Consider the following 23604-nt stretch of genomic DNA (forward strand, 5'->3'; position numbering starts at 1 on the left):
CGTGTTAGTGCTGTTTGACGTGCATTCAGCCGAGTGTCGGTGCTTTGTGTTTCGTTACTTTATTTTATTTATTTATTTTTGTTTAGAAAGCATAAGCGCACGATAAGCTTGTAGCTGTTTTTTTTTTTTTTTTTGAGATAAAAAAAATTGTAAGCATTATTAAAGTAACATTCCAGAGTTTTATGAGTGAATTCTATTTTTTTATGCTAACGGTAATATTTTATAACGAGTTTCGTTCTTTTTTCAGTGCGCAAAATGGACACACAACTGGTGTGGGCACGCGATCCAGTCGAGGGCTATATACAGTGTCGCATCTCGGAGATCGGTGCTAAGGAATTCGAGGTGGAACCAGTCGATCGGAAATATCCAAAACGCTCCTGTCACGTCGACGATATATTTTCATCGTGCGATGGGCCTCAAGATCATGATGACAATTGTGAGTGTTGTGTAGATAATTATTTCTTTACCGTTGTATCACTTGTTTTAGTAAACATATAGCATTTGTATGTGTTTGCCTACGAATACAATTATAGACATGCTTATAGCTCAAGTGGAAACAAAAGACTTGAAACGTAGACACACCGTGCCTTATCAGCGCGTCGAGTATCACGTGCTTACTCGGCGTCTTCGACTTTAAGATTAACTGTTAAACGATTTTATTATTACTAAAAATTCCAAAAGGCTTTGTTTCGATTCTCCAAAGACTAAATAACCATTGTAATGCCTACTTATTCAAATGTTACGCGCAGAATTCGTTTGTTGTAGCAAAGCAACTATTTCTCGCGTTGTGCGCTGCATACTTATGTCTGCATGAGGCTAAACTAGCTCAAACCACCAATTTCGGCCATGGTAAAACTCTTCTTCTTTAGCTTTTGCCCAAGCTATTTCCATTCGTTAGAGTGATGCCGACTTGAATTTTTCTAAATTTTATTTCGTGTGATTTTTTGTATTTAATTTTAACCATCTTCTGATTCTTTTAACTAACCAAGCCAGATGTGTAACATCTGTATGGTCAGTCTACATTCATCATGAACATCCTTAGATATTGAAGCCAGATATATCGGGTCGACCGCAGCCAGCTGTGAGACCGCAGTCGCTTCAATTTATGACCACAGCCGCTAACATGTCAAAAATATATAATAAAAAAAGAAAGAAAAAGCTACGCTTAATACATTGAATTACACGCAATAATGTCGTAAGTTTAAATTGCACTTTATGTTTTGAGCTTTCTTTTTTATGTTTAACACGTGAAATGCTTTGTACCATATACTCCGGCGATTAGTCTTAAGTTTTGCTTTACATACGCCACACCGAAAGCGTTCAAAACGTCATTCCTTCCAACATGACTATTAGTTTTCATTCGAGTCATGTATCTGCGGTCGAATTTCTTCAGTGATTGGAGATTCCTGCTTTTTTCGTTCTAAAGCTAATCAAGCCAAGTGCGGCAAAAGCTGTTATATCTATGTCGTTAATGCATTATCTAATACACCGAAATCGTTTGGAATGATAAGACTAATTTTTGAAATGACATTGCTCACTAATTACCCAGAAAAGGTTTAAACTGGGCCTAGCAATGTACATATAAACTCATATGGTTTACGAAAACAAGTAATTATTTAAATTTTCTCTTCCAGGTGAACTTATGCTGCTGAATGAGGCAACTTTTTTGGATAATTTAAAAACACGTTACTATAAAGACAAAATCTATGTAAGTACTAAGAAGTTTAGTGGATAGAATAGTGCTAATAAAATCGGCATAAAGACAAATGAAAATACTTTCTATTTTCTCGAATTTATTTTGTATTTTTTTTTTATTTTTTTTCCCATAAAAAAATGTAACTAAAAATAAAAACATTTCTTTTCGCAGACCTATGTGGCCAACATACTAATTGCTGTGAATCCTTATCGTGAAATCAGTGATCTCTACTCATCAGCTACAATCAAGAAGTATACTGGACGTTCCTTAGGCGAGCTGCCGCCACATGTATTTGCGATAGGTAAGATAACACTTATCTACAACCCAAAAAAAAAAACATATGCTACACAGAATTCCACTGAAAACCTTAAAGAAAAACACACACACATTGAGACCACAATGCACATAAATACATATTTACACTATATATATAATTGTTGCAGCTGATAAGGCCATACGCGATATGCGCGTACTCAAATCGTCACAATCAATTATCGTATCTGGCGAATCGGGCGCTGGCAAAACAGAATCTACCAAGTATCTGCTGAAGTATTTGTGTCATTCCAGCGACAGTGCCGGACCAATCGAGCAAAAAATATTAGATGGTAAGGCGATGAGGCATGCCACCAACTTTTTTATTTTAAAAATATATTTTATTTCGTTTTTATTGCAGCCAATCCCGTGCTGGAGGCTTTTGGTAATGCAAAAACTACGCGCAACAACAACTCTTCGCGTTTCGGCAAGTTCATTGAAGTGCACTATGATGGCAAGTGTCAAGTGGTTGGCGGCTATATTTCCCACTATTTGCTGGAGAAGAGTCGCATATGCACGCAGAGTTCGGAGGAGCGCAACTATCATGTATTCTACATGTTGCTTGCAGGTGCGCCGCAACAGTTGCGCGATAAGCTTAATTTAGGCAAACCGGATGATTATCGGGTGAGTGGAGGCCATGCAAAATATGTAACTGAAAGAATTTTATGATACGACGTTTGTTGTGGATTAGTGTGTAAATGCTTTTGTGTTAGTAATATACAAAAAAAAATAATAATTTTGCATTGTTGTTTATAGTTTGTCATATTTTTACTTCGATTACATACAAAAAAAAGCTAAATAAAAAGTAGATAGCAGAAATCGTAGTTTAATAGCGAAGGTTCATGGTGTGCCGATTAATCTACATTATATATAATAAATTTTTGTTGTTGTTATAACAGATAATAAGACCCTGTTTGGGTTAAAAAGAAATTTTCTGATATTTTAATGGTAGATAGAAAAGTTAGTTTTTTTGAAAACATTTCCTATAAAAATATAATTTTCTATGAGTGCGGAGCAAAAGTGCCCACCATAAGAAATTTTTGATTTTTTTTTACGTTTGTTGTAATTCGTAGCATATTTATTTGTTGGTTTGCTAATTAAAAGAGAATCAAAATTTTTTTCATACCTTTCTGTAGAAGTTTAAAAAATTAGCTTATATCAACCCCCACCACTCAATATTAATTAAAGTAACTGTCTTTATATATTTATTTATATGAACGATTTGTACTCAAATGCTAATCTGCTGAAATCGCGATATTTAATTAATTTTCTTTCCTTTTTTCAGTACCTTTCCGGTTGTACACAGTATTTCGCCAATGCCAAAACGGAACAACTAATTCCTGCTGCTCAAAAATCCACAAATCACGTGAAGAAAGGACCGCTTAAGGATCCCATAATAGACGATTACAATCATTTCCAAAATCTCGATCGCGCATTGGGTCGCTTGGGCTTGAGCGAAGTGAATAAGCTAGAAATATATTCATTAGTGGCCGCAGTCTTGCATTTGGGAAATATTGCCTTTGAAGAGATACCGGACGATGCACGAGGTGGTTGTCAAGTGTCGGAAAATTCGGAGAAATCGCTAACCATTACATCGAAATTGCTGGGTGTGGACCCTTCAGAACTCAGACAAGCGCTGGTATCCCGTGTGATGCAGAGCAAGGGTGGTGGCTTTAAGGGCACAGTAATTATGTAAGTAGTATAGTCTCTCACAATCTCACTTAATGATCATAACCCTTGAAAATTGCTGCTTTAGGGTACCCTTGAAAATTTACGAGGCCAGCAATGCACGTGATGCACTTGCCAAAGCAATCTACAGTCGACTCTTTGATCGCATTGTAGCGTTAATTAATCAAAGCATTCCCTTCCAAGCCTCCAACTTCTACATTGGCGTCTTGGATATCGCTGGTTTTGAGTACTTCACTGTGAATTCGTTCGAGCAATTCTGCATTAATTATTGCAATGAGAAATTGCAAAAATTCTTCAACGACAATATCCTCAAGAACGAGCAAGAGCTATACAAGAGTGAGGGTTTAAATGTGCCGGAAATCACATTTACCGATAATCAGGATATCATCGATTTAATCGAAGCGAAGGCAAACGGCATTTATACACTGCTGGATGAGGAGTCGAAGCTGCCGAAGCCGTCGGCACAACACTTCACCGCCGAAGTGCACAAGGCGTGGTCAAATCATTTCCGTTTGGGTTTGCCTCGCTCATCGCGCTTGAAGGCGCATCGTACGCTAAGGGATGAGGATGGGTTCCTGGTTCGTCACTTTGCTGGCGCTGTCTGCTACAATACGGTGAGTGGTAGTGAACTTGGTTTGAGTGCGACGTTTGAATATTTCTTTATTTATATTTCACAGGAACAATTTATTGAGAAAAACAACGATGCTTTACATGCTTCTCTCGAGGGTTTGGTACAGGAGTGCGAGAATCCGTTGCTAAAAACTTTGTTTCCATCGGGCAGCAATACAGCATTACGTGGAAAACTGAATTTCATTTCCGTTGGCTCGAAATTCAAAACGCAACTCGCCGAGTTAATGGAGAAATTAGAAAAGAATGTAAACGGTTATTAGTAAATTAATTAAAAAAAATATTACTATGAATTTTTTACATATTCACAGGGCACTAATTTCATACGTTGCATCAAGCCAAACAGCAAAATGATCGATCGTGACTTCGAGGGTGGCCTAGCTTTGGCACAACTCAAATGCTCTGGCACCATTTCAGTGCTGGAACTAATGGAGCACGGTTATCCGTCGCGCGTGCAGTTCGCCGATCTGTACAACATGTATAAATCGGTTTTACCGCCCGAGTTAGCCAAGTTACCGCCACGCACTTTCTGCGAAGCCATGTTGCAATCACTCAACCTCAGCTCAAAAGATTTCAAGTTTGGTGTCAAGAAGGTATTTTTCCGCCCTGGAAAGTTCGTTGAATTCGATCGTATTATGAAATCGGATCCTGAAAATCTGTTGGCGATCGTGGCCAAGGTGAAGAAATGGTTGATACGTTCACGTTGGGTGAAATCAACGCTCGGCGCGGTGTGTGTGATCAAACGTGAGTCGAAATATGCACTCTACCCGTATTGTTACTGAACTTAATTGAAACCATTTCATTAATTTTTATTCTACAGTGCGTAATCGTATCAAGTATCGCAACAATTGCGTTTTGCTCATTCAACGCACTGTGCGTGGTTATTTGGCGCGCAAACAGCATCGTCCGCGTTACCAAGGTATTGCGAAGATCAACAAAGTACGCTTTAATGCGCAAAAGACTATTGAAATAGCTGGTGGATTGAAAAAGGGTCGCGATGAGTTTATAAGCGAAGTGAATGGTATAAATCGACAAGTTGACGAAGCCATAAAAACAATCAAGGTACGTACTCCATTAACGCATGTGAATGACAACAACAAAATGTAAGTCTCAAATGATGTTAATTGTTATCACAGACAAACGAGAAAATATCTTCAAGAGAAATCGATGGTCTCTTCACCATCGTCATGGCCAATATGAATAAGCTCACTGTGGACTTGAACACCAAATTAAAGGTAACTCAAAATTTCTTCAAATTTTTGCAAACAACATACTTAAGAGAAACATAAAAATAAATTGTTTAAGTATTCTTTTGAGTAATATTCTTTTAATTATTATACTGCGGCTGTGTATATGAGCTTTTTCTTTTAATTTGTATAGGAACAAAAGCAAGCAGAGGAGCAGGAACGTCTGCGCAAAATACAGGAAGCGCTGGAGGCAGAACGGCGCGCCAAGGAGGAGGAGGAGCGAAAGAAACTTGAGGACGAAGAAAACAAACGACTGTAAGCACAACGAAAACTTGTTGTTGAATACAAAAGAATTCGCCACGCTATTCTTCAAGTTGAGTGACCACTAACACTTTTTCTAATGTCGCTTTTAATAATTTGCAGCAAAGCTGAAATGGAATCGCGCCGAAAGGCTGAGGAGCTGCAACGGCTAAGACAAGAGGAGGAAGATCGCCGGGCAGCGTTGGCGTTGCAAGCACAACTGGAGAAGGAAGCACAAGACGACGCCAAGTACAGACAGCAATTGGAGCAGGAGCGTCGTGATCATGAATTGGCGTTGCGTTTGGCCAACGAAACGAATGGCATGGTTGAGGACAGTCCACCGGTTATACGCAAGTATGTTAAGTGTATAAAATTTAGTCTATTGTAGCACGGTGTATTTGTAAAAAGCTTTATTTTGAGACTGAGTATATTACAGTATTTTTTTTATTTATTATATTATTGCAAAATTATTATTTAATTAAACGTATTGTTATCATAACGTGGTAATGGGGTTGGTTAAAGGCTTACGAGACCCCACCTTATCCAATATATTTTCAGTTCTCATACTGAGCCTCTTTATAATATTTGTACATATAATTTTTTTAATCGTTGTATATATTTTTTATTTTATTTTATAACGAAATTTTCACTTATGTATAAAAGATACATAGCATTCCTTCATGTATTTAATATGTGTATTCATTTTCTTACATTTTTTTGTATATTTACAAAATTTCTTTTCCCTCTGCGTTCAGTGGTCAAAGTGACGTGTCGCCCATGGCTCCCAACAAACTTATCAGGTACACAACAGCACGCTTTAATTTTGTAATATGTTCTTTATGACTTCGTACTAAAAATTATGCACAACTTCTTATTAACAAATAGTTATCATATGACATTGGAAATAATTACTAATATATTTTATATATTTTTGAAAATTTAATTGTTTTTTTGCCACAAAAAAGTTTTACGCGAGGTGTTACAACATTTGCATCTCGGTATTTCAATAAGTGAGTTGGAGAATTGTTGAACTTCTATTTTTCTTTATTCTTAAATTCATTCAAAAACATTTTTGCAAATCTTTTGGTTTTGAATTTTTAACCATTACAATTATTTCGTTGTACATACATGCATTAGCACTTTTGAAGCTATCTATTTGCTATCACTGAACAAATGTATATAAATAGTAAAACAAAAATTAATTGGTAAAAAAACTTATTCGTAATAATCATAATTGGTTTTGTCTCATACACCCAAAATATTTAGTAAATAAGTACTTTTATTTATAACGGCACCTTGGGTCTTTTAATACTGGCTTCAAAGTCAAACAGACCACGAGATTATTCATAAGTACACTTTTAATATTATTTAATCATTTCATTCGCAACTAAACTTTCATGTCTACAATAAACTGTTTGTAAAGGCATATGTTTCATAAAACTTCGCTTACACAGATCTGAAAACGTCCGCGCTCAACAACAGGCGTTAGGTAAGCAGAAATACGATTTGTCAAAATGGAAATACTCAGAGCTACGTGATGCTATCAACACTTCCTGTGATATAGAGTTGCTCGAAGTAAGCCAAAGCGATATATAACATCAAAGGTGTGCGCTATAAATGCATTTGCTTCTTTGTTTTTAAGGCTTGTCGTCAAGAGTTCCATCGTCGCTTGAAGGTCTATCACGCCTGGAAGGCAAAGAATCGCAAACGCACCACCATGGAGGAGAACGAACGAGCACCGAAGAGTGTGATGGAAGCAGGTGAGAATTCTATATGATAATTTATTTTTCGTTTTCATCGGATTTTGTTGTAACTATATGTTAAAATCATGTTAGGTTAAACAAATGTTGTATACGCTTGCATAAATCTTAAAATACTGTGTGTGTTGGGAAATGTCCAAAATATATCAACACAAAGTGCTTTAAGAATATTTGCCGCAAATACATATGATATTCATGGTAATTCATTGCCAGATGACGAATTGTTTTATAATCGCAAACAATTAATGATAACATGCTAAACACTAGATAAAGTAGTTATCTCACCCGTCAACAAATTAGTGCTGCGAACACTCATTACACTTTTAAACTGATAAACAAAAACATACATATTTTTGTAACTGGGAAGGGAATATTAAGTTTGCCACGAAGTTTGTAAAACACAGAAGGAAACATGGGTGATCTTAAAAAATATATACATACATATGTAAATGAGTAGTGACTAGCGGAGCTTATGTAGCAAAGACCCTCTGTGTATCCATATATATGCGAACTGGTCGCCCTGTTTTTGAGAAATAGATCTGAAATTTTACACACGTTATTTTCTCCTCAAGAAGAGGCTCATTTGTCGCAATCGCTGATATCGGATCACCGAAGCATATAGCCATTTATAGTACATCACTTCATGCTTCGAAGCAGCCAAAGCTAACTTTTTTTGTTTTTTTATCGAGCTATTTGCGAGTATTTTTTAGAATAATTATTGTAGTAATATAAAAAATTGTTCTGAGCTAAACGCCCGACCAGGTTAACGATTTCCGAATTGCTTACTCTAAACTGCCTGTTTGTCATGTTGCCAAAAAGTTTTTAGACTACTGATCGACTTTTTTCCTTCAACATAATTTCCTTTGAATCTTTCTATGTTTTATGCACAAAATATAAGCTGTTTATGCCGTTATTTTCAATATTTCTTAAATATTTTCATATTTTTGTATTCATACAGCTTACAAGGCACCACCATTGGCCCATCCGAAACAGGAAATTACTACTGCCCAACACCGTTACTTCCGTATACCATTCATGCGCGCAAATGCGCCTGAAAACAGTGAGCATATATTGTTTTAAAGTGTTTTGTTACCACTTGTTCATCAATTTCCTATTTTTTTTTTTAGCTAAACGTGGCCTCTGGTACGCACACTTCGATGGGCAATGGATAGCGCGACAAATGGAGTTGCATGCCGACAAGCCGCCCATACTGCTGGTGGCAGGTGCGTGTTTTATGACCAGAAAAACCAAGCAATGAGTTTACTTTTATTTTATAATTCATTATTTTCTTCTGTTCTCTTGTGCCAGGTGTGGATGACATGCAAATGTGCGAACTTAGCCTGGAGGAGACCGGTTTGACGCGCAAACGCGGCGCTGAGATTTTAGACCATGAATTTAATCGCGAATGGGAACGCAACGGCGGCAAACCATATAAAAATCTGGGTGCTAATAATAACTAAAATATAACTAGGAATGTCTAAAACGCCGTACGCTGGTACGCGCGAAGTAAGGCAAAGGAATATGTGGACTAATTGAAAACAGTTTATAAGGGTCAACTATTAAGTTGATATGATTGAGTAAATCAAAAGTAGTAATTAAATAAATTATTACAGAAATTGTATGTGTATTTTTGCAAAACGATTTTTTAATAATCAAACAAAAGAACCGTCAGTCAATGTGCTTTCAATGTGTCTACAAGAGCAAGGGAAATATATGTAGCATTAGATTTCGGAGAAAGCTTGTTCTTATCAAAAAAAAAAATCTATTATTATTATAGTATTGTAAGGGTTGCATGAAATTATCATTTAAAATGTTTTGCGAAAGAAACGTTTTGTATGTATCGCAATTACTTTTGTTAATTTTTGCAGAAATTAATTACAATACTAAAATAATAGCGAAGTGTTGCAAAAGTTAGAAGTGTAATCTATCTTCAAATATGGAACAACAATGAAAAAAGTATTTTACAGCAATAAAACTAACAATTTCTGCGCAGTATTGCCAAACTTTCAAAAAACTTCGGTTAGCCTAAAAACAACAACTGAGTTAGCTAGAAATTTAATGTATGAATCACTATTTAACGAAAATCTATTAAATCAAATATATAATAAAAATTTTAAATTGCAATTACTAACAGTATAAATGTACTCTAATTCAATATCAATTAAATTCTATAAAATTTCTGTGTCTACATCCTCAATACCACAAGTACTATAAACCTACATACGCAATCTACAGTTTCATGATTGAGAAAATTAAATAAATTGATGTGATTTATCTTGTTTGTGTACGGCATTAGTATACTTATTGGCATACAAACATGGAAAATAAGTCTTATGAGCTATTAGTTTATTTTACTAACTAACAGTATACAGAAACTACTATGTCTTGTTATGATTAGCAAAAGTAGATTGAAGAAATTACAATTAAGAATGTCTATTTATAATTTTATCTACACAAAACGATATCTAACATGAATAGTATCTATGGCAAATAAATACTTTATACATGAAATTGCATTGTTTCAATATTTTGGTTTTCAAATGGAGACTTTCAGCGAATCAGTTTAATTCCATTAGTAGCGGCTTAAAACAGTCCTGAAGAAATTTCGAGGAATGGTGCCGAGTTGACAGTACTTGGCCGAGTCCGTTCCCGTTACTGCCATCGGCCATCTCGTTTAGTAACCGTTCCATACCCGCATTAGTTCTAACATCACAGTAAGGGATATTTTAACGTTTTATAAAGATACAACCGAGAATAAATAACTCCAGAAGTATGAGGAGGAAGAGTACTTATTTTTGAAAAACTGCTCCATCTGAGGGGTTGTATTGTGGAATTATAACCAACAAGTTACGCATAATAGCGAATTTATAATAAAAAAGTTTGCAATAAATTCTTAATATTTAAAAAACTTTCGAAGCAAACACATTTTCAGGTTATATGCATGTCAACTTATTTCCATTCTGGTTATTGACTCCGCTTAGGTAAAAAGCATTAACACAAGCCTTTCTGGCAGCAGCTTTTAGAATGAATTATTTATGTATAGCAAAAATTCTGTGTAAGAGAGAATTTGTGTGATAAATTAAATGTGGTCAGGTTGGCCGAGCGGTCTAAGGCGCCAGATTTAAGCTCTGGTTCCCGAGAGGGAGCGTGGGTTCGAACCCCACACCTGACAAACTGAAAACTTTTTTTATTTTAGGAAGAAGGTCTCATGAAAATATTATTAGTATTATTTATTAAGAGTGGAAATTCATGAAATAACACTGTAACAACTATTTTACCAGTTCGATAATGATAGCCTGATATAAATAATTACTTTTTCATAAGTCCGAACTATGTATTCATTAAAATTCCAATACAATGAAATTTCCATATTACGGTTAGCTGTTAGTTATTATTTTGATTTATGACCGATTTTTGCACCTTGTTGCGGTTTCACTTTTATGTAGACTACTATCATTTTCATTGACGTGAGTTTTGCACATCCAAATCCGTTATGTATGCTACTGCGAAAGGTGGTTTCCTCGAAGGGGAGACATATTTTCGATTAGCTTTGAATCCATTTTTTGATAGTAGTATAGTAGGAAGAGTCCTGACAAAAAATACTTCTCAAGCCCTGAAAAACTTTATAAGTAAAGTTATAAAAAGCATGTAATAGCATTTTCTCAAGCTCGATGGGAGGTTATAATGCCGGGCCTCAGTCAACAGAGCTTCATTATCCAAGGAGTTGGCTGGCAGCAAGTCCAGTGCGGACAGTGAAGTAGTTGAATGGTAGTAACTGTAGGTCGTTTAACTACCCCAATACATCATTGGTTTTACAGGTGGAGTCTTATTATATAAAACTTAGTTAGAACCAAGAATGACAGAGGCAACATTGCTTACACAATGAACTGTCAAACTTAATTAAAGCAAAGACTTTCTCTCCTTTTTGTCGTCATAAGCCAAAATATACATATTTTTTTGATCTAACATACTCCATAAAAGTCTCTGGAGGAAACTGTCGTAAGCTATAAATTTACCAGTCTTAATTAAATACCACAAATATTTATTGTTTCAAGGTCACGGTTTGCTCAGAGCAATCATTGTAATTTGTTCAGTGTACGTTTTATGTACCGTTTCAAAGGTCAAGTCCACACAATATTTGTTGAAGTTCCAAAAAAAACCAATTTTTGGCAAATTTATTTATTAAAAAAACATTCAAACATTTACGTTTATCGACTGCTTGTTAATAATGATTACTAATTAAAATATACGGACACTAGCAACAGGGCTTTTGGCAATATTCAATATTAATTAAGTGACAATATTAATAATATTTTCCTTGAAAGAAAACTAAATTAGTTGGGACAAAAACCGAGTGAATAAAATACCCTAAAAATTGTATATTTCAGTATTTGCGAATAGCCTTTTATATTGATTTTGACAGAGTGAGTAATATAGTCAGGTTGGCCGAGCGGTCTAAGGCGCCAGATTTAAGCTCTGGTTCCCGAGAGGGAGCGTGGGTTCGAACCCCACACCTGACAAATTAAATTGATATTTTTTTTATAATTAAAAATATATTTAAAGTAAAAAGAGTTTAATATAAAGTAGTATTTTTTTGCTATCACCCAAACTATTTATACTATTTTAATTGAAATTACACATACACAAAATAAAATGTTTACAAATGCTTTCGTATAAGTTCATTGTGTTTATACTGACATGAGCTTTAGGAACACTTCTAACAGAGAAACCAGTTATGATCTGTATCTTATTAAGTGCCAAACTGCTTTCTCTCCTAGACGAAGTAGATATTCCACTCTCTTAGCACAGCCACACGGGCTCACCACGACATGCGTCACCAGCCACCAACTCCGTGCTTTGAAATTCTCGCTGCTGCATTGCTTCGTTACGGTCGCAGTCAACCAATTTTAGACAGTCTTTCAGCAACATTCGCGAAGTCAAGATCAAGTTAAATTGTGCGCTCTTCAGTTAGAGATTTAAGCCAAATTTTCAATTTAATTCCCGCTTTATACGTCATCGACGAGTTCGGAAATCAAATTTCTTAATGTGGAGATTCCGGCTGAGAGTTGCTAATCTTCATTTCAATTAATTTAATTAATTTTTTTTGTTTTATGAAAACCGCGTAAATTATAGCGGTGGCATTAAGAACTGCGAATAATTCGATATCATTTTTGTAAGCGGGTTTCATATCAACCGCTCCGATAAGTGTGTGCGACTGATAACGGCGAAGTTATTGGCCCATACAGTGCGCGAACGAAGTGCTCATACAAGCAAGCGTCAACATATTTTAATCAATTTCAAGTGTAGAAAACTTACTACCACTTCAAAAAAGAGAAAATAACGCTTTTACCAATCAATAACAACAACAACAACAGAAACGTCAAAAATGTACGTGAGCCGGTTGCCGAAGTTGTCCCTTCTCGTGTTGGCATTTGCAGCCAGCCTAGACTATGGTAAGATCACCGAAGAACAAAACAAAAACAATACATACCACAGGTATTTATAGGTATGTAGTCTTAAACTTCGTTCATTATCAGCATACGCACTTTTGCGCAAAACGAAAATGTCTCGATATTTGTTCAACTGCTTGTGCATGTTTTGTGTTATCTTTTGACGCCTTCGACTAAATTTGAATTGCAAAGTATTCGCAGAATTCTTACTTCGACTTCATTCAGTTGTATCTGCTTCTCTTACTTTGCTTTTTCTACGGAGTCTCATTTGCTTTTTTGCCTGTCTGAGGAAGTAGAAGTGGCTTAGCCAGTCTTGCAAGAGGCTGGTGAATAAACCATAAAATATACCATTTATATTTGCATACATACAAACATATGTATTTTAAAAAGTACGTTAACATGGCTTCAGTAGCTATTTATATCTGGTGGTTCTGCAACAAATTGTAAACATTTTGCTAATTTTTTTTATTAATTTTTTAAGATATTGATAATACAATAAATAACGACGCAATTTTAAGTATTTTTACAAATTGTTTACATAAATAAGGAAACAGAGTTCCGTAAATATTAAATTAACTACAGTGGTGTTTACCTAACTAAGAACGAAATTATATACTTTTCATATGCTCTTATCATTTTATCAATTTTTAAAACAATTATGAGGTCCTTTCAAAATTTTTAAAATATAAATATGCATTAATATACATTTTCTCTTGGACTCATCACATCACATGGAATCCTATCACATTTTTCCGAAATTTCTTTCATTGAAATTTATTTCTCATAATCAAAAGTAAAATTCATACTTCTCATCAGTGTTTTGAGGTCTTGAAAAATTAAGATCTCTGGATTATATAACTAAATATTAAATAAAAGATAAATACTCATGGACATTGTCCAATATAGCGAACTTCACTACATTTAGTAGCAAATTTAATGATTAGATAAAAGAGCAAATTAATTAAGTTGATAAGACACGCTTTAGATATTTTATCATAAGTTTATTAATAATAAGTGATTCATGGGAATTCTACTAAGTGCATATGTACATATGTATGTGCGTAAAAAACATGTTTATGAAAAATACAAAGCTTTGATTGACATTAAATTAACGTCAGCAACAACAAACAAGCTAATAGAATTATTACTTTCATTTGCTTTTTTTTCTTTGCCAACAAAGCCCTATCAGTGACAACAGTGTCAAAGGCGGCAGCTAAACGCGCGAAACAGGTGTTTTACATACATGCCAGCAAACAAACACTAGTAATAGATTCCCTGTTGGAAATTTAGGCTTGCCAAAATTCTTTCTAAATTAATCTTTCGAAAAAAATTAACTTGCTAATGTGATTACTTAGAGTATGTAATACCGTTTTAGAAATGTTTCAAAATTATTAAAAGGTGATCCATTTCGAGGTAAAAAAAATTATTTTGCTAAGTTGGTACGGCTGTCCATATTTATTATGTCAAATGGGAGCCAGATCTGTCAACCACTTTGTTAAAAAAGTGGAGGATATGGTGGTTGAAAATCGTCAGGCAAGTGTTAGAGAGATGGCAAGAGAGCTCGACATCTCTCGCAAGTCCGTTCGAATGATTTTGGGTATGAAAAATAAATCAAAGCTGACTTTTTTCCCAAAAGAGTACCATAAAGAGATCTCTTTCGCCATGCTGATATAATTGCTGCTGAGACATGAGTTTATGAGTTTGACATGCAAGCAAGCCAACAATCATCGTTAGGGAACCCGTATTACAAATTTCCGCTAAACCATATCTAGTCCGGAATAACAAATTAAGGGTCCTATGGGGTAAGCATATTTACTTACACGTTTACCTACTAGTGCTGACCATGACGACAAAATTAGCAACTTTTTTTCATTTTGCAATATTTTCGTCAACAATTATTCAGTTCATTGCAAAAAGTTGATAAAGAATGCAGAAATTGCGGCCAATTTTATATTGTTGGCTCGCCTATCCATTTAACACACACATCCATACATATGTACATACATGTCTACAAATTGTGGGCTTGAAAGAAATTAAAGCTTCGAAGACAATAATCAACACAAAGCCTTAAGCCGCATGCGAATAAAAATACCCTAAATACTTTGTTGCTGTTGTGCATACGAAATGATATTAACGACGGCGCTCGAGTAGGACTATCCAATACAAATGCAAGTGAGCTCCAATACACAGGCTTGCAATTTATTGAATTTGATTGACATTTGCAAACGCATTTACCGCAAGCATTGAAAATGCGAACATGAACTCCAAAAAACTCATTACTCCACATTGTCAAAACTACAAAAAATTTAAATAAAGTTTGGTTATGCTGGCTTTGTACATTCATGCATATTTTCCATGTATAATTAAATAATATTATATAAACATTTGAAAGGATTATTCTTGCAATTATTTAACTTTAAGCGGAGTTTCAACTTAACATGTATTCCGTAATAAGCTCATGAAATTTCAATTTATGTTATTCTTTAAAATATATAGACATACAATGCAATAAAAATCCCACTTAAACCATTTTAAAACTCTAAAAGCTTGGAACTAATTAGTACTGTACATAACTGGTAACTTATTTACATAGATGGAACACCAAAACTGTTAAATTTTGACTTATTTCACATTAAATATACGCGCGTGCAGAGCATATTGATACATGTGGCAGCGGGCGATGGGTTGTTGTTTTTGTTTCGGCCGGCTTCGGCACTATTTATAACAAATATGGGACAATATGCCAATTGATAGCGATCAAAAAAGTATTTTAATGTAGGGCGCCAAATAAACAGTTCGTGCAAATGTGATTTTGAACTTGAAAGAAGTTGAGAAAACATATTTGTCATTTGTGTGTGTATGTAAATAATACCCTAGACAAATACAAACGCACGTTATAATAAAACTAATAATTTGAAGGTTTTTAGTCGTCGATAAGAAAGATCAAGGTCATTTGACACCTACACCTATAAATGTTTGCGTTAATATGTAGTACCGTTAAATTTTCTTTGGACGACTTGATAACTGCTCCAACCAGCTACAATTAAAGCAGATACGCGTGAGCTTTTCATGCACCTTCATGCGTATCTACATAATAATACGTAGGCTTGTTTTTATGTTTATCACATCGTCAAAGGTAAATATGCACCTGTTTATTACTTCACACAACAAAAACAGCAGGAGCTCGTCATTCTGGCGAACAGTAGCAGAATTTGCATAGAACTTCTCGGAAAAATTCCAATGAAAGCAAAGAATCAAGCCAATGAAAATGCACACACGATTAAGTATACATGTATGTATGTGTGTTTGCGAGATAAACACAAACTTTGTTTGATTATCATAAATTTACTGGGAGTTGTAAAGTTAAAACATGCTAAAAAATGCTGCGTGCAAAATGACTGCATACCCACCATATACAATATACTATACATCCATATATACTTGTATAACTACATACATTAGTAAAATATTTAAAAAGATGAATGCGGAGAGAACGCACCTACAAATATACAAACATATGCAACTTAGAGTGAATCTTCATACTAGACGTCCTAGTCAAACATATTAAACGAAAAACGGCTACCTCCAGCTATCGAGTTAGGGGCTATATGGCCTTCTCCATTCAACATTTCAAATTCTTCTATTAAATAAACTAATTTCCTTATCGTCAGGAATAACAGTTACATGAGTTCATCACAGTTTAATAGGAGGTAATCACTCACTCACTCACAAGCTACACAAGCGAATTGAACTAGATAGAAAATGCTTTGAAACTGGACTTTTTCAGATGACCTTCAGCTCCTTCAGCGAATTTTTTTTATCTCCTAGACCAATTGTTGACCTGTTTGCATGTCCAACTCATAAACCCATGTCTCACCGACAGCTATAATGCTCTCCATGAATGCCGGATGGGAATTCGTCCGATCAAGCATAACCAAAGACGGTACTCTTTTTGAAAAAAAAAATTTGTTATATCGGGACGAGTCAAGCATGATCGCGTTTCATACCCAAAATATCCACCGAAATCATTCGAAAGAACATGCCAGAGATGTGGAGCTCTCTTGATCTCTCTAACGCTTGCCTGACGATTTTCAAGAACCTTCATTGTTTAATATTTTCATCGGTTGAAGAGGTCGCCCTGAACGAGGCATGTCTACAACGATCTCTCGACCAAGTTGAAGGCTTAACACGACTCGAAGGCTTGTGTTTTTGATAATAATGAATCAGCGTGTGCCTTTTCCTACATTCGCAACGATTCCGCACACTAATTTTGTTTAGAAATACAAAATTTGCGACAAGTTCTAGGTTCCATATTTTTATCCCTTGTAAAAATTATAACGCACTACTGAGGTGTACCGACTTAAGCAGCTGCTGTAAAAAAACTGGCCGACAGAACGCGCTCTTATTTGGCATAGGAATTAAGGACATTTCTACCAACTTGCTTTTCTAATATAATTTTTCCTTGAATTTAATAACATTACACCTCATCAATACTTTGAGTAATATTTCCCTTCATCCGTTACAGCTCACCTAAGCCCCATTGACGAAGCCGATCGCCGATCGGAACTGAGCGATCTAAATAAATTGCCTGCAAAACGTGATCTGGGTTGGGAGGTAAGGAATTATTTATTTTTTTATATATGTATAATAATGTAAAGATTTACTTAATATAAAAAATGGCTTCTGTCGATTTTATAATCTAGAAGCGCTGTCTATGGAATTTATATTTCAATTGATCATTAAGAAAGGAACTATTCATTTGCAAAATTAAAAGAAACATTTGCTTCATAGCTAGTTTAAACTTCTCATTTCGTTTTGACCATCTGTAAACCGTTCACGCTACAACGGTTAATAAGATGTATGGACCAAAACTCGATCTGTCAGATTATCTCCATTGCGATTTGTAATGCATGTATGTATGTATTTTGATGCCGGTGCGCCAACCGCAAAAGTACAAATTCCAAAGTGAATCCCGTCCCCAAATACTAATTAATTCACACATTCATGCGTACATATGTATGTATGTTGTTTGTACGTACCCGTATGTATGATATACCTGTTGGCAGGGGAATTCGGCTGATGACGAAACGAATTCTACGCGGCTCTTTCGAATGAGTCACACGTAAATTAAATTAGGCTTCGTAGAATCTACAATGAATTGATTTAGCAAACGTAATTCGTATACACATACATATGTATGTACGTATATACTTACTACATACATGTGTATATAAGTTGACTTATTGCGCTTGACACCGTAGTTGAAAGTAATCCGAAATTATCTAATTCATATGGAAATGAGGGTGAGCTTATCCACTAATGCGATTGCGATGGCACGTCTAGTTGAGCACAACAATTGTTTATTTGGCGATTTTTGACATTACGAGTACTGTGACGATAAGTCACCTATTAGAGAGTCACGTTCGTTTTTGCATTGCATTTTATACGAGTKTRCATGTGTATATGTGTGTACATATGTATATGTACGTATGTATGATATATTGACATAAACACTTTTTATAAGAAAGAGAAAAAATCAGAAATGTTGTTTCAGAATGAACGTAATTGCTACTGAGTAATACTAGAATTCTGCGTTAATCCGGTTTCGTTTTAGCCTTGCAAGTTTCATAACGCCGCCTTAATACATAATTCATTTGAAAACTGTTTTATTGGAACTCTAAACATTCTAGATGCAATAATAGCATCCAGTGCAGCGTTAGAGTGCAGGCACAATGTGCAGACACACATACTATACATATTTATGTTACTGATTATACTTTGTGAATGCACAGATTATTTGCTCCTGCTCTGAATGCTGCAAACATACATACATAAATATATTATTATATACATATATATATGAACATACACACATTTTTAAGCCCGAAAGGCCATACTCATGATTCACAAACTTTCCACTTAATTCTTCGAAAGCCTAATTCTACCAAACACTTGCATCGCTATATACACACTTCCATATGCATGCACACAATGCGTGTAAATTATTTAATTAACCTGTGTAAAATATCAGTTTTTGCTGTGGTTAGCCAACATTGTTGTAAGTATTTTGAAAGTGCGTGCATTTTACAGCGAGACACTCTGAAATGCTCACATTTATTTCAAGAAAATCGTACTGCACCTTTAATATACAATATATAAACATGTGCGTTAATCGTGATATTCTTTTTAAGCCGATATCTTCGCTCCATTAAACGTTGTTCACACTATTTTTAAGCGACTTTCTGCTTAATTTATTTTCGTGTTGTTCATTAATTGTTCTTTGTTCGAAGCAGACCCCCACTTGTCATATCGATAAAATCAGTTATAACTTTAAATGAAGAGCGGGTTGTGTATGCTTCCTCATTCATCCGATTTCGCCCACTATTCGAAAGTTCCAAAAATATAACACATATATTTAAAATTTGCGTAATAAATCGCTGATTAAGGGTATATTTTAAAGATATTGTATAATATTCACGCATACATATGTATGTATAAATATGGGTACTTATGTTATTGAATTTAAATTATTCTGTGGAATATTTAATAAATTACGTTATTAACTTGAATTATGAATAAATCAGTAGCTTTGAGATTAGTTTCCGTTGCCGATTGAAATAATTAGTTTTTCTAATAAATCGTTTTGTTTTTTAGTTTATTTTTCTGTTATAGCTAAACTACTTGTTAGTATGAAATATTTTAATCAAATAGGTGCATGGTGGTTCGGTATGCAACAAATAACCGTTCAAAGCTTTTATCATCATAAAAGAAGTATGTCCTCCGAAGGTCGATAAATCGACGTTTTTTTCGAAACATAAATTAATATTTTGGTAAAAAATCAGAAGTGGTGCCTCTTAGTAGATATAAACTTAACAGAAATATTTACGCCATGGGTTTCTATAAGGCTTTTTTGAAAATTTTGCAAAATCAGTTAAATATTTTTGAGTAGTCTCTACATTAAGACAAAAAAGTACCCGAAAATTGTAATTAAATTCCCCGAGTAAATGATATTTCAAAAAAAGGTTGCTTAGTTGGTAGGACTGTCCTTAATTTCGATGCTAAATATGAGCGCAATTTGTTTGCGCAGGGCAGTTTGTTTATTGCAGCTGCTTAAACCGATATACCTCAGTAGTGCGGTGCGATTTTTACAATGGATATCGAACAAAGAATTTGTCTCAAAACACAAGCCTACGAGTGGTACAAAGCCTTCAAAAACGGTCGAGAGATCGACATGTCTTGTTCTGGACGAACTACATCATCTTCAACCGAGGCAAATATTAAAAGGGTGCTTGAAAATTGTCAGACAAGAGATAGTAAGAGGGCTCTACATCTCTCGCGAGTCCGTTCGAATTATTTTGCTGCATATTTTGGGTATGAAACGGCTTTTTTGTTCGACTGATCCCAATAAAACTGAATTATTTTCAAAAAGATCAAGATTGTGCCCGAATCCAAAGCTAAAAATGCAATGAATGACATCAATCAACCACCGTACTTACCAGATTTGGCTCCGTGTGGTTTTTTCTTGCTCCCCAAACTGAAATTTCCGCTTCCTGGAACCCGTTTTCAGTCTATCGAAGAGATAAAACAAAATTCGGTGAAGGCGCGCAATTCCATCTCAAAAAGTGCTAATCAAAAGTGTTTCAAGGATTGGAAAAGTTTTTGGCATATATTGTCAGGCAGGACAGGTAAGAAAATGTATTACATCTGGTGGGGATTACTTTGAAGGCGACAAAATAAATATTGATAAAAGATTAAATACTTTGCGTTTTATTTATAATTTCAGGGTACTTTTTTGTCACAATGTTTGTACCCTAATCTACAAAACGTGGTTCGACAGTCTTTTAGCTTTTAAAATCACTTTAGATAATTAGTAAGAAGCGATCGGAGTAACAAATAGCTTAAAAACACTTTCTTTGATTTAAATGCATAAATATCATATATTTACAATTCTCTTTACAGCCAAAGCTCGAAACAGCCAGTTTCAAGCACTACGATGAAGACTCAATTCGTATAGTAACCGATCTGAGTGAGGATCAAAGGCTCAAGTACGATGTGGAGGTGTTGGAGGTGCGCGATGTTAATAAGGAAACTGCAGAGCTAGAGGAGCGCTTTAGGTAGAATTAAAGTATAAACAAATAACGAAAGCCTTAATGATTTGTGCATATTTACAGGGGGCCAGCCATCAAAATGGACACGGATAATTTTGTTGCGGAAAATATAGAAGTGAATGCGGAGGATGCTGGTACCAAACAGAAAGTTCAAGTCGCAAATGCCAATGGCAATGATAGCGCTGCTATTGTTGATAAAGATCTTAACGGTGACGATGATGATGATGATGACGATAATGAAAGCGACGCTAGGCACAGTCATATGATACTCACGATGGTGTTGGTGTTCGTGGCGTTGTTTTCGATATCGCTATATGTGGCGCTTGTCGTCTGGCGCTCATACCTTGAGTAAGTAAAATGCCTTAAAGTCAAACTTACCCATGCCTAACAAATAAAAGTTGTACGAACGAGTGTGTTTCATAAATATGCAATTAAATTCCTATTTAATTGATTCGATGCCTTTCGCTCTGTTATGAATTATCTATAATTTTTGCTTGTAATTCGTTTTGTATAATTTATTCTGTATTTGCGCTTCCAGACGACGCTATGAGATGCGCGAGTTGCTTGTCAACGACGAAGATGACTTCTATCTGCCGAGCAGTGCGACTGCTGACCGCCGTTGGTGATTTGGAGAAACTCAATCGTTTACAGACTCGTAGACTTAATTTTAATTTGAACAAACTGTACAAAGAAACTGTCATCGCCGGGCATTTCGCGCAGCAGTGCGAGATCTTCACTTAGTTCGTAGCTAATTGCCATTAATTTCATTTAATTTTATTCAACACAAGTTTTCGCCGTCACTCTACTCCATGATACATATACATACACACATATATGCATACATACATATGTGTAACTGTATATATGAATGTTAATGCGGTGTGCGCGGTTGCAACAAGTCACACAACCGAACCAGATTGCCTTCCTGGGTGGGACCGTGTGAGTGTCGTGACCAAAACAAACTAGAACCATTGCAAAAGAGGAAAGTGCGGAGGAGGAGAAGTGAATGGAAGGAAGTCGTAGCTGCTAAATCTGACAATTTTTATTTACTGCCAAATTTATGCGCGGCTTTCCAACAACTAGTCTAGTTATTTACCGTTGTAAAAATTATGGTTATTATAAGTTTCGATGAATATTGGTGCAATGTCAAGTTTGGCATTTTACTTTCGTTTCATTGCAGGCGGCAATTGCGGCAATTACATGTACTAGTATTAGCTTATATGTATAAGAAATTTGTGGAATTTAAGTTTTTTACGAAATAAGTTCAATCGCAGTGCTAAATATTTAGTCTCATCATACATAAACCCATAGTATTTATGAGTGTATGAGTATTATATATCATATATATGTATGTATATATGTATACATAAATACTTTACATGAGAATTTTATAAAAGTTAGTTTAGTTGTAGCACTTGGTTGGAAGTAATTGTTAAGCTGTGATATTGATTTAGAACTAATAAGATTTCTCATTTTTCCATGTCACAAATTGTTTTCAAATCCATAAATGATAGTTATAATGAATTCTAATGAGATTTCATAGGAATCACTAAACTACTTTTTACAGCAATAAACTGCATTGTGGGCAATTATATACGAGTACATTCCAAACGTGCCTTAACGTACATATGTACATAAGTAAGAATATTCGTCTGTAAATAGTTGCTTCGGGATTCTCATAGAAATAATTAATACTTTCATTTATAGCAAGTTTAAGCGCATATGTAACAATTTATATCAATATATGTATTTTTACAAATAAAAATTTAAATATAATATATTATTTTATCGTAAGCCAATTCAATTTTAAACTATTGTAGTTTTTATATTAAAAAAATAATAACTTTACTCAATGTTGTTCACACATGGGACTGCAGAATATAATACATTACCTTTGGAATTTATATAATCTGATAAAAATATTCGTTAGATGCTCTGACATGTTTATATTCTATGGGTCATAATATTGGACTGTATAATTTAGTTTTTAATAAGAACCTTATATTTTGTATGGGAACATAGTATTCTCTTGATAATTAGTCTAAATGACATAAAAAAATCGTTTTATCGTAATTGTAAATTTTTTTTTCGATGTCTATCAGAACAGGGTATATTAAGTTTGCCCCAAAGAAACGTCGTGCCCTTCTGTCTATCCGACACTTTGCATTACGCGAGCTAAGTATTCCCTCTTATCAATATGAAGTTCTCACATTTCCTTTTCTCTCCAAGAAGCTGCTCATTTGTCAAAACTGCCAATATCGAATTACTACAGCATATATCTGTCAAACGAACTGTTCAATTAAGGGATCGGTCTCAGTGTGAAATTTTCGAAAAATCGATTTTTTTGTTGCACTATCGGATAGTATATACTGTATAAATATATACATATAAACATACAGCGTTTCTTGTAGAAAGGGAGCAGAGTGGGGAACACTGCAACTTCAATATTTAAACGCGTTTTTCTCAGAATGGTGT

The 23604-nt window shown here is 34.9% G+C and overlaps 2 protein-coding genes and 2 non-coding genes across 10 annotated transcripts in view; all 4 read left to right on the forward strand.

Annotated features, from left to right (window-relative positions):
• The window catches only part of LOC108972930 (myosin heavy chain 95F), a 39109-nt gene extending 29027 nt beyond the window's left edge, over positions 1–10082 (forward strand). For 4 of the 7 annotated variants that reach the window (XM_018939882.1, XM_018939841.1, XM_018939852.1 and 1 more), the window contains 20 exons: positions 248–436; positions 1635–1708; positions 1868–1997; positions 2140–2301; positions 2370–2632; positions 3294–3700; positions 3765–4311; positions 4375–4572; positions 4636–5068; positions 5145–5386; positions 5461–5559; positions 5705–5826; positions 5935–6165; positions 6567–6611; positions 6777–6821; positions 7266–7386; positions 7454–7571; positions 8530–8631; positions 8699–8794; positions 8880–10082. In XM_018939882.1, the coding sequence (XP_018795427.1) occupies positions 256–436; positions 1635–1708; positions 1868–1997; positions 2140–2301; positions 2370–2632; positions 3294–3700; positions 3765–4311; positions 4375–4572; positions 4636–5068; positions 5145–5386; positions 5461–5559; positions 5705–5826; positions 5935–6165; positions 6567–6611; positions 6777–6821; positions 7266–7386; positions 7454–7571; positions 8530–8631; positions 8699–8794; positions 8880–9031 (3768 nt within the window). In that variant the 5' untranslated portion in view covers positions 248–255 and the 3' untranslated portion in view covers positions 9032–10082. Of the gene's footprint in view, positions 1–64; positions 150–247; positions 437–1634; positions 1709–1867; positions 1998–2139; positions 2302–2369; positions 2633–3293; positions 3701–3764; positions 4312–4374; positions 4573–4635; positions 5069–5144; positions 5387–5460; positions 5560–5704; positions 5827–5934; positions 6166–6566; positions 6612–6776; positions 6822–7265; positions 7387–7453; positions 7572–8529; positions 8632–8698; positions 8795–8879 lie in introns of those variants that run through there. The other 3 variants (XM_018939892.1, XM_018939872.1, XM_018939901.1) reach the window with 3 other exon arrangements.
• A 577-nt stretch (positions 10083–10659) lies between these two features.
• On the forward strand, positions 10660–10743 carry Trnal-uaa. The gene has a single exon. It is a non-coding gene; the product is annotated as a tRNA-Leu (tRNA).
• Positions 10744–12007: 1264 nt separating this feature from the next.
• Positions 12008–12091, forward strand: Trnal-uaa. The gene has a single exon. It is a non-coding gene; the product is annotated as a tRNA-Leu (tRNA).
• Positions 12092–12459: 368 nt separating this feature from the next.
• On the forward strand, positions 12460–22919 carry LOC108972195. The gene is made up of 5 exons (XM_018938715.1): positions 12460–13024; positions 17547–17635; positions 20981–21135; positions 21193–21477; positions 21668–22919. Exons 1-5 carry the CDS (start codon positions 12958–12960, stop codon positions 21753–21755), a joined length of 684 nt encoding a protein of 227 aa, XP_018794260.1. The 5' UTR covers positions 12460–12957; the 3' UTR covers positions 21756–22919.
• Positions 22920–23604: the final 685 nt, after the last annotated feature.

Source organism: Bactrocera latifrons, unplaced genomic scaffold (assembly GCF_001853355.1).
Source record: "Bactrocera latifrons isolate USDA-ARS-PBARC rearing strain unplaced genomic scaffold, ASM185335v1 scaffold_11, whole genome shotgun sequence".
NCBI lineage: Eukaryota > Metazoa > Arthropoda > Insecta > Diptera > Tephritidae > Bactrocera > Bactrocera latifrons.

Excerpts from the sequence above, each read along its gene's own strand:
- LOC108972195 (XM_018938715.1), top strand. The coding sequence starts at position 12,958 with ATGTACGTGAGCCGGTTGCCGAAGTTGTCCCTTCTCGTGTTGGCATTT. Across the intron at positions 21,136-21,192 it reads GAGCTAGAGGAGCGCTTTAG|GGGGCCAGCCATCAAAATGG; the intron begins GTAGAATTAAAG and ends GCATATTTACAG. Across the intron at positions 21,478-21,667 it reads GTCTGGCGCTCATACCTTGA|ACGACGCTATGAGATGCGCG; the intron begins GTAAGTAAAATG and ends TTGCGCTTCCAG.